At 55.1% G+C, this 9726-nt stretch overlaps 4 protein-coding genes across 4 annotated transcripts; 1 reads left to right on the forward strand and 3 right to left on the reverse strand.

The window, feature by feature from the left end:
* Positions 1-1974: 1974 nt before the first annotated feature.
* M409DRAFT_56979 (uncharacterized protein) lies at positions 1975-2502 on the reverse strand (the record flags this gene model as incomplete). The annotated part of the gene is made up of 1 exon (XM_033813470.1): positions 1975-2502. One exon carries the CDS (start codon positions 2500-2502, stop codon positions 1975-1977), a length of 528 nt encoding a protein of 175 aa, XP_033664756.1.
* A 1237-nt stretch (positions 2503-3739) lies between these two features.
* Positions 3740-4925, forward strand: M409DRAFT_25643 (uncharacterized protein; the record flags this gene model as incomplete). The annotated part of the gene is made up of 4 exons (XM_033807781.1): positions 3740-3760; positions 3815-4108; positions 4178-4426; positions 4485-4925. 4 exons carry the CDS (start codon positions 3740-3742, stop codon positions 4923-4925), a joined length of 1005 nt encoding a protein of 334 aa, XP_033664757.1.
* Positions 4926-5767: 842 nt separating this feature from the next.
* On the reverse strand, positions 5768-7231 carry M409DRAFT_56981 (uncharacterized protein; the record flags this gene model as incomplete). The annotated part of the gene is made up of 3 exons (XM_033813471.1): positions 5768-5903; positions 5960-7115; positions 7174-7231. The coding sequence occupies 3 exons, from the start codon at positions 7229-7231 to the stop codon at positions 5768-5770; spliced, it is 1350 nt and encodes a 449-aa protein (XP_033664758.1).
* A 793-nt stretch (positions 7232-8024) lies between these two features.
* On the reverse strand, positions 8025-9455 carry M409DRAFT_68142 (uncharacterized protein; the record flags this gene model as incomplete). The annotated part of the gene is made up of 1 exon (XM_033817701.1): positions 8025-9455. One exon carries the CDS (start codon positions 9453-9455, stop codon positions 8025-8027), a length of 1431 nt encoding a protein of 476 aa, XP_033664759.1.
* Between the last annotated feature and the right edge of the window lie 271 nt (positions 9456-9726).

The following is a 9726-nucleotide window of genomic DNA, read 5'->3' on the forward strand; positions in this document are numbered from 1 at the left end:
TTGAAGAGGAACGAAGTAAGTCTTATAGGAGAGGCGATGTGGGTATTCGCGAAATGGGCCTGGAGGGAAAGATGTGATAGTCGCAACTTGAGGTGAGGATTGCGGATCTCGCGGTTTTCAAATACCATGGATACACCCTTGGTGCAACTCTTTTGCGCGCAGCCCCCAAACCTTGCCTGACCCTTCCTCAGCTGCTCGCAAGGACGCAGGGCTCTATCCCTAACCGCATACCACCACACCACCCGCCGGGGCAGCCCTGAACGAAGATCATTAATGCATACGTGGTACGCCCGTCTGCCCTCATCAATCATCAGCACAACGTTAGAGCATATAATCCTGTTCGTCGCAGCTCCTAGCAGATCAGTCTGCGAAGCAACGCAGGCGAGCAAACCAAGTCACCAATCCTGCGAGCCACCTGTATCATTTTCCAACAACAGCACAATGCCACAGGAATGTGATCGACAAATCCTCGTTACTGCTGACGAGAGGGTTGGGCGAAGGCTCGTTCATTCGCCGTCAATCGCAGGAAGGTTCCGAGCGCGCGTTGTGATTCGTCAATGGGGAATCGAAACCAACATTGAATCCTTCTGCATCCTTCGAGTACGCTTCGGAATCCTTCTGTTCGCAGCATCCTTCGACCAAACGCCTTGCTTTGCTCGGCGCCTCCCAGCTGCGTCGTGAGAAAGCCATGTCACCTTCCCGTCGGTCTGCAATGCTTGATTCCCAAGAGAGTAGTAATTCCGTCGGTAGCTTGAACCCTTCGCCAGTGAGGTGCTATTCCCGGCGTCCAGCAAAGTCGAGCAAGTTCGAAACAAGGTGCCATACCACTTGCAAATGACAATCGCTCAGCCCTCGGTAAGGTTGCGATGTTTGAAATGCATGTGCTGATCGCTGCGTAACAGGTCGCGTGCAGGCGCGTGGATAACCATGTGTGGTCAACGTTGACTGCTCGTCGTTCGGGTGAAGTCTGTCTTCGGTCTGACCGCTGATCGCCCACTCAGCCCTGGATGACAGCGAATGCTCTACAACAGGGCACAGATGCCGACAGCAATGTAGTCAGCAGGAACGGATCATCTCATCGTCTCAGCTTCTCACCTGAGTAACAATCTTGCAACGAATTGGCGACGCAGAATGGCCTTCGTTGGTTTACTTGCCTCCTCCAATAACGAATTCATCACTTGCGGTACTCCAAAAGCAGTTCTCCTCCACCGTGATATGACGATGCGAATCCCGATTCGCAATCCTGACCACAACCCGCGACAGCGTACCCTACATGTACCTCAGAAGGGAAATACTCGGCTTCGTTCCTAGATCACAAGGTTGAGACGCAATCCTCAAGGTTCAATAGCAGGGCAATACTTGCGAAATCCCAGGCTCGGGGCATCTCGCGGGTCCGCAAAGTTCATACCGCTCGCAAGATGGTTTGAAGAGGATCTTTCGGGCAGCGACCGACATGCTCGTACTCAGAGCTAAGTAGTGAAGGATGAAGCACAGGATGAAGAGCTTTCGGGACCAACACCACTGTCGTCCACATACCACCGACTCATGTGCATTCCTCCTGGCTGGACATTCGACTCGAGGTGACTGCTGTCTGACGGGGTCATCTTTGTGGCAGAAATGTGGCTTGATCCTCCGCGATACGCTTCAAGCCATTGATGGTATATCGACCCTGAGTCTGACGAGAGAGCAAGGAAGATGCGCCGGCATTGAAGCCACTGAGGTCTGCTGCGTTTATACCCGTCCTATAGCATGAGGCTCACCTCGTCATCGAAGTAAGCGCTTCCGCTGCTGCAATGCGACGGTAGCAAGCTGTCGTACTGTAGTATCCTCGCAATATGCGCCAGCTGTTATCTCAATCATTGTCTTGGGTATCTTTCCGGAAACTCCCTTGCCCTAATCCATCATCCGCACCAACTCCAGCGCTATGCAATGTCACAGTCCACAGCATCATGCTCAATCACGACCCGGTCGTCGTCACGATCCCTCGACTTCTCTACTCTTCTCACGCAGGAAGTTCGACAGCCAAAGGAGCGGCTTCTCTGGCTCGTCGACCGCTAATCGCTTCATTCCTTCAAGCAGGTGAGGGGTGATGTTGCTGTTGAGGTACTGCCTTGTCGGGCCACCGTGGGCAACGGGCTGGCTCGGTCGCGCCGAGGGTTGAGGTGGCATGGAGCCTGGACGAGCATTTGCGCTGGAGGCCGCCGGCGGAGTCGCTATCGTTGGTGCAGGAGGCTGTATGGTTGACTGGTGTTCCACTTGGTTAGAGAGCATGGCCGGGTTGACCGAGGCAGGCACAGGCACAGGAGCAGGATTGGAGTCTTGAGCTTGTTGGATGCTGCTCAGCGATGTCTGGAAGCCGATCAGCATCTCGTGGAGGCGGCGAGCGTACGTCTCCTGGGTTTGGAGTTGGGTTGGAGGTACCTCGGGGACTGCTTCTTCCTCTTTCATTTCGATATCTGTGTTGTTGGCTGCAGCTGTGCCATTGGTGAGTTGTTCTGCCATTTTGGAGGCGTTGGATTTGTGGATGTGTTGATCGAAGACGGGTCTGGTTGGAGGCCGAAAGTTGAAGATCGCGTCGCGTCTCTCCCTCGAACGCCAAGACTCGTGCCCGACGTCACCTCTTCTTCTTTTTCAGCAGCATGTCCTCTTTCTGTCCACATCTCCCTCACATCGGTGGCTAAGTGGTGTTGAGATTTGTCGAGAAGATAAGATCACAGGATCTCATTTCTATGAGCAAACGATTGCTCACGCCAAAGTGCTCAATGGCTGCGAGCGCTTTCCTCGCGAGCAATAGAGACAACAGCGCTTTAAACGCAAATGACACGCACGAAACATCTCCAGGAACCTGCGGTGGGATTTGTCAATTAAATGTAATGACAAGCAGGAGAAATTGGATTGGAATACACTCATGATCGCTAGTCTCATCCATGCTCCGGCAGCACTGCCACGGTTACGATGTACCAATGAACATACTATCTTGCCGGTTGCATACCGTTCCCTCACTCGATCAGGACGTACATGTTACCCTGTTCTTCTCAAGATTGTACATGAAGCCTTGCTGGACAATGCTCGTGCAATAGACGCAAATGACGCTGTGCCGCGACAGTACAGCTTCTGCCAATCGAAAGCACTTAAGTCTGAACTTGACTTTCAATAGCGATCCAGGTACAATGCATGCAACTCGTGTGATCTTGTTGAGTCTCATTATCTAGCTTCTTTCCAACTTTGCAACATTCTGGACCCGGTGAGTTCTGGAACTGCTAACTTCAACCGCAATCATCACAGCTCGCTCACGTGGGACCACTGCAATTGCACCCGACACGCTGGAATCCAATCTCATTGACGCATACAAACGTCGCTGAAACACGCTAGCTTCCTCGAAAACGAAGTTTCAAGCGTTAGAAGCTAGTCGGCCTCCAGACCTCAGGTCTTGGCACAATTGAAGCAGCATCACGACTTCACTCAGCGCCGTTTCAAACTTCACTTAGGCAACAGCCCGCGCGACCTACTCCAAGAGCTCTTTCGACCATCAGCGGCTTGAGCCGAAGTGAGGTCTTGCTGTCACTTTGGCTCGTGCTACTATTTGATCGTCACGTTCTCTCTCACTTCTTCTCATTCCAACAACCACGACAACAGCACAGCAAGCACGCTGACAGCCTACCTGCTCACTTGAAAACCTTCTTGGCCCTTCTTGGCAACCCATAGCCAGTACACGACTCCCAGTCTGGCCACAAGCACCATGCCTCCAAAGGATTCCAAGGTAGGTCCCTGTCTCTCACTTTCAAGGGTCATTGATCACTCACTTTCATTCCAGAAGCCCAAGGCGGACGTCAAGAAGGATGTCCCCGCCACTCCAGACAAGCAGAAGGCTAAGGCCAAGCCGGCCGCCGCCCCCAAGACGCCAGCAGCCTCATCTACCGAGACCCCAAAGAAGACGCCTAGCAAGAAGGCGACCGTCTCCTTCAACCAGCTCACCTCCGAGGGCAGCGTCGTTCCAGTTACCGTCGAGGTCGAAGGCGACAGCGGCCATGCAATCCAGCGCAAGGCCAACACCTTCGGCCAGATCCTCAAGCTCTCTGCTAGCGAGACGTTCTCGGTTGTGAAGACGGTAGGCGTCACCTCATACCCCTCACCTCTTATCCTTCATCCATACTGTACTTAACTGACATGATATTAGATCACCTTTACCTCCGGCGAGCTCGAAGGCTGCCAAGCAATCATCATCCGCCCCCCAAAGGCCTTCGACTTCAAGAGCTTGACCCCGGAAGTCCGCGGCAGAATCTACCGCTTCTACTTCGCCTCTAAGGGAATCGTCGACGCCGACATCGTGCTCGACGGCAAGCGCTCCTCCAACAAGGAGGTCTACGCCAAGACGTACGCCGAGGGTCTCAAGAACCGCGTCGGTCTGCTGGCCCTTAACAAGGAGGTACGTCCCACCCTCCCCTTCCCCCATCTAGAGTACACCACTAAGGAAGATCTTCCAGTTTGGCAAAGAAGCCCAAGACATCTTCTACGCGCACACCATCCGCTTCGACTCCTCCTCCACCCTCATCGACTTCGTCTCCGCGACCAAAACCCTGCTCCCCCGGCTGCACTCGATCGCACTCAAGAACTACGCCAAGACCTCCGCGCGCAACGCCATGCACTTCCTCGCCGACGCGACCAACCTGCAGCGCCTGCGCATCGACCAGGGCGTCGTTGTCAACGAGCAGGACACGGCCAAGGCGGCCAAGAACGTCTACGGTGACATGTACAAGTTCCTCGAGACGGTCGGGGCCGTGAGGGGTGATAAGGCGGCGGGCGTGGAGTTGTTGAGTTTTGGGAAGGGTGCGTTGACGTGGAAGGATAAGAAGGGGGAGGTGAGGAATTATTCGGAGGAGATGGTGGAGGAGTTTAAGGAGAATTTGAGGGCGAAGTTGAAGTGAGTTGTTGGCGGGCCCGGTTTCCCCCCTTGCCCCCCGAAACTGACGAGGGACCGTCAAGATAACCAACCCCCTCTTCCTCCTTCCACACCACCCGACATCGAACGACACACGACTTTTCCAACTCCTCCCTTCTTTCACCAACGACTTTGCTGAACGACAAACAACACAGAAGCACCCACCTCCGCGCCTGGGTCTGCATCTGCGGCTGCCTGGTCCCAGGACACATCTGCAACGAGGAGATGCAGCAGCTAACGCCGCGGCGGATCCAGAAGCGGGAGAAGAATGAGTGGATGCATATCGGACATGGCGGACGCGAGATTCTCGCGGTGGTTTGAGATTTCTTTCATCCAAAAGTCACAGACAGGCAGGCAGGCAGGCAGGGCAAGGACTGGACTTTTTGGCTCTCCTTTGTTGTACTTTTGGCTTGTATTTCTAGGCATGAATGAGAGACAGACTGCAGTTGACTGTCACTTGAAGCGGAAGAGAACTTTGAAAATGACATGTGAAGTGAAGAAGAAAAGGTAGTGCTTTTTCTATCTCGAATTACCCGCCACTTCAGCAGCCGTCATCTCGTGACAATGCACGGCCGTCTCAACACATCTTCCCCATCATCATCATCATCATCCAACAACGTGCACATAGTCCAAGTTCGAAGAACCGTCCATTCGCATCCCTCGATCTGTCAAAACGCCGCGCCCGAATTGCAAAGTCCGCCGAAAACGCCTCGCACCGTCAAAGATCGCTAGAAAAGATTGTACAATCGAAATATAATAGTCATCAAGTTGTGTCCACCAAGCGTCGTGGATGGTTAAACATATCCCGGCCATGCTGGCTTTCTGTCTTTAAGAATAGAAAGCCCCTCGTTGAAAGCTCTCAACAGGCACATCGCCCTGCTTCGTGTACAATTTCGGAGGCTCCTTAGGCGCTTGCTTGACCTCCGCCTTTTCTTTCTCGGTGATCTTCATCGAGTTGGCGCGGCTACAACAAGTCAGCGTCCTTCCACAAACATCAACCACATCTCCGCGAGTACTCACCTCCCCGTAACGGCATTGCTAGTCATCGTATTGACACGCGAGTTCGCCTCGCTCCCCGGCGCGCTCTTCGCCGTAATCTGCGCCTGGGGTCTCCTCTGAATCACCTCCAAGTATGGCCCTGGCAGATATCCCACAGATCCATCTCTCGCGCGACATCTCCACCACTCGGAGGGCTGGCCCATTGGATCGGACTTGGAAAGCACGGCGACGAGATCGCCTTTCTTGACCTGGAGGTCGATTCCTTCCTGGAAAGGTTGGCCTGGCTGGGTCTGAGGAGTGTAGTCGTAGACGACTCGGCAGAAATCGAGCTTGCTTGGGTCAAGCGGTTGTTGTTGACCATCGGGTCCATTCGCAAGTTGTTGCTGCTGTTGTGCTTCTTGTGAGTTCGCCAGGGCGCGGATCAGCTTGCCCATAAGCCATGGCAATCCGAAGACCGCCACGACGAAGAAGATGAAAGGCTTTCGGCTCGGTTTTGATGGCTGCCCATCCGGACCAGGCTGTCCACTGAACGCCGCAAAGTTCGCAGGCGTCAGCTCTGTCGACGACGCAGGCGGCGGCCGTCCCGTCAACTTCGCAATCGCCGTCCGAATCCACCTCATAATCGTGAAGATGCCCAGAACGGAGCCGAGCGTCTGCTTGAGCGTGCCAAACTGCTCCGCCACGCTGACCATGGCGAAGAACGACGAATGCGTCGCCATATACGTGCTCTCGAGCATCTGCGCAAAGCCGCCAAAAGCACCGACTATGCTCTCGATCATCTGAAATGTGGCCTGCGTGCTGTTGCTGAACGTCTGCGTCAAGCTCTGGTCTTGACCATTGGGTCCGTACATGCCCTGTCCGCCGTACATGCCGCCCATGCCTCCGTATCCACCCATGCCTCCATATCCTCCGTACATGCCGCCTCCGTACATGCCTCCGCCCAGTCCACCGCCTAGTCCACCACCGAACCGGTTATAGGGCGAGCTGTAGGACGACATGCCGCCGTAGCCGTATGGAGAGGAGTAAGGCGATGGTCTATTGAGAGGGGAAGAGTAGTTCGAGGCGGTCCGGGTGGCTACCGCGTTCAGCGCATCTGTTCGGGCGGGCAATGCTGGCGCTGCGGAGGTCGGTGTCGCTGCGGTCGCCGTAGTCGTGGCGGTGGATGTCGGTACAGCAGCTGTATGACCATTAGCACTGTGTGCGCTGGTGACTTCACCAAGATTGTTTTGTCATACCGGAAACACCGCCTGCTGCGGCCCTTTCCCACGGCTTGGGTGGTGACCCGCCGGACATGGCGTCACCGTCGTTCCAAGGCCTCTATACCTTTGTCGCCGCTCGTCTGTCTTGCTCGAGGATGTGTTGTCGCCGTATGCAGTTGGATGAGGTGTCCTCGGCGGTCTCGTCGGCGTGTGATCAAGCGAGCATCTCGTGAGGGCGTGCGGAGAATCCTAGTCGATCACCCCAGTCCAACAGCCCAAGTCCCAACAGTGAACACAAATGCGCCGGACAAAGACAGGTAGGTAGGTAGTCGTGAATGATCGAGTGGCAGGTCAAGGGCGTTTGGGAAGACTGACATCGAGTTAAGGTTGGTCGGTCGCAAGTTGTGAACTTGCCGAGGCTGGGGCCGACTTGACGACAATCAGCAGCCGTGGGATTACATGCACGCTTTCTACTTCTCACCTTAAACTATTACATTCTATGTACATTTGTTTGAGAGACATTCGTGAATGGGATGCGATTGCTTTGAACAACAAGTAAACTGTACCGCCTGCCTAATGGGCTATCTGTGTACTCATCTCACGCACGCCGAGCCGAGGATGCCTCCACTGATCGTCAGGCCACAGCTTGGGTCATGGCTATGTACAGGCAAGCGACAACGCATCAAAGGAAAACACACACTCGCTCTCTAGGCACAACTAAGGGCCCAGGTGTGGCGCCGCCCAATGCATCTCTGCGATGTGTTCTGCACAACAAACAAAACCTACCGCAGTGTGAGACTGCGGTTCTGCGGTTTTCTTTCCAACTCCATCAAACTCCGCTGCTATCCCTACGTCGCAAATGAAAGCAAGGTGTCCAACCTGCTGCTTTAACCGCTGAGCTTGAACAGCGACACGAGGTTGCTCATGCTGTCGGCCGCCGTGTCGGCGATCATCTCAGTGAAGAAGGTCGAGCCCATGGTGCTGCCGAAGTCGACGCTGTCGTCGAGGACCTTGATGTGGATGTTGTTCTTGTACAAGAGGAGGGCGGCCTTGATGGATCCGTTGGTTGGACGAGCAAAGTAGTCGCTGTCACCGCCGGCAATGTTACCGTGAAGGGTGGACTTGCAGCGGGTGTCGCCAGGAGCAAGGACCTCGAAGATGTCGAACTCACCACAACCCGACTCCCAGCACGAGCATTCTGACTTGCCGTATTGGAGGGTACGTGGGATCTGAGCGTTGAGCAACCAGATAGCGGGCATGTTGACTGGGTCGTAGATGCTGGCAGCGCTCTGGCCGTCGTCGGGCATCTCGAACTCGAAGAAGAAAGCCTTGCTTGGGCCGTCGAAGCCGTGGTAGGCGACGGTGCCATCACGGTAGTAGCCACAGCCGTCACCGGAGCACTTGTCATCGGTCATGATGATGACCTCGGTATCAGAGTCCAAGGTGCAGGCCTCGAGGGTCTGAGGAGAAGATGCTCCAGACTTGCCGTCCGCGCTGGAGTAAGACAGCGAGTTGCCGAAAGTGTAGTCGAAAGTTCCGGAGCCAGAGCCACCCTGGTGGTTGAGGAAGACAATGCCGTCAGAAGTACCGTCGTCGGCGGAGTAGTATCCCTTGCGGGTCCAGCCAGAGCCGCTGCTGGAAGAATCGTCGTCGTCGGAGTCGTCAGAAGAGGAGGAAGAAGACGAGCTGGCGGAAGAGGTGGCAGGAGCCTGAGAACTGCTCTCGCTGCTCTCACTGCTGTCGCTGCCGCTGCCCCAGTTGCCCCACGAGCTGCCGCCATAACTTTCAGGAGTGCTCGCGGCCGCAGTTGGAGTGCTGCTGGCACCAGCACCAGCATAGTCGTTGGCCCAAGTCTGGACAAGACCGTTGATGGTCGCCGTGACCATGTCTCCTAGCCCACGTTTGTCCTCAGCCGGCTGAGCGTCGCGCGCATGGTGCAGATGTTGGTGAGCATGACCGTGCGCGTGACGGCGCTCGTGGGCACTCTTTCGTCCCACCGACCTCTTCTTGGAGGAAGAATCCGGAGCATAGTAGGCGAACTGCAACAGCTTGAGCGGTCCACGGAAGTGCATCGACACCTCCTCGTCCAAAGGCGACATACTTCCGGAGTATCCAAACGGAGAGCTGGCACACGAGCCGGAGCTGCCATCCATGCTCGTCACTCTGTTGTAAGAGCCAGAGCCTCCAACACCGGTGTAGGTGATTGCCTTGACCTCCTGGCAGTAGTAGTTGCCGTTGGTATCAGTGCTGCCGTGCGCGCACAGGTCGGCGGATGCTGTCGCTGCAAGCAGCGCAGCTGCGGTAAGGATTGAGTTCATCTTTGGGTGTATCTGTCGCAATATCGTGATGATCTCGTATATCGACTTTGTTCGTGTCTGTCTCGTTGTTCGTCGTCGCGTGGGCGGGCTTTGAGGTGGGCGTCTGCTATTGTGTGGATCGCTTTGTTATTGTCGTCGTTTGTCTATTGTTGACTCTGTTGTTGCTATCGCAATGCCAGCACCGAATTGTTGAGCGAGTGACAGGTGTGACGCTGCTGCGTAAGGAACGACTGCAGTGAGGAAGAGGCTCAACAGCGTGAATGAGAGAGGC

This window comes from Zasmidium cellare, assembly GCF_010093935.1.
Source record: "Zasmidium cellare ATCC 36951 unplaced genomic scaffold M409scaffold_28, whole genome shotgun sequence".
In the NCBI taxonomy this organism is placed as follows: Eukaryota; Fungi; Ascomycota; class Dothideomycetes; order Mycosphaerellales; family Mycosphaerellaceae; genus Zasmidium; species Zasmidium cellare.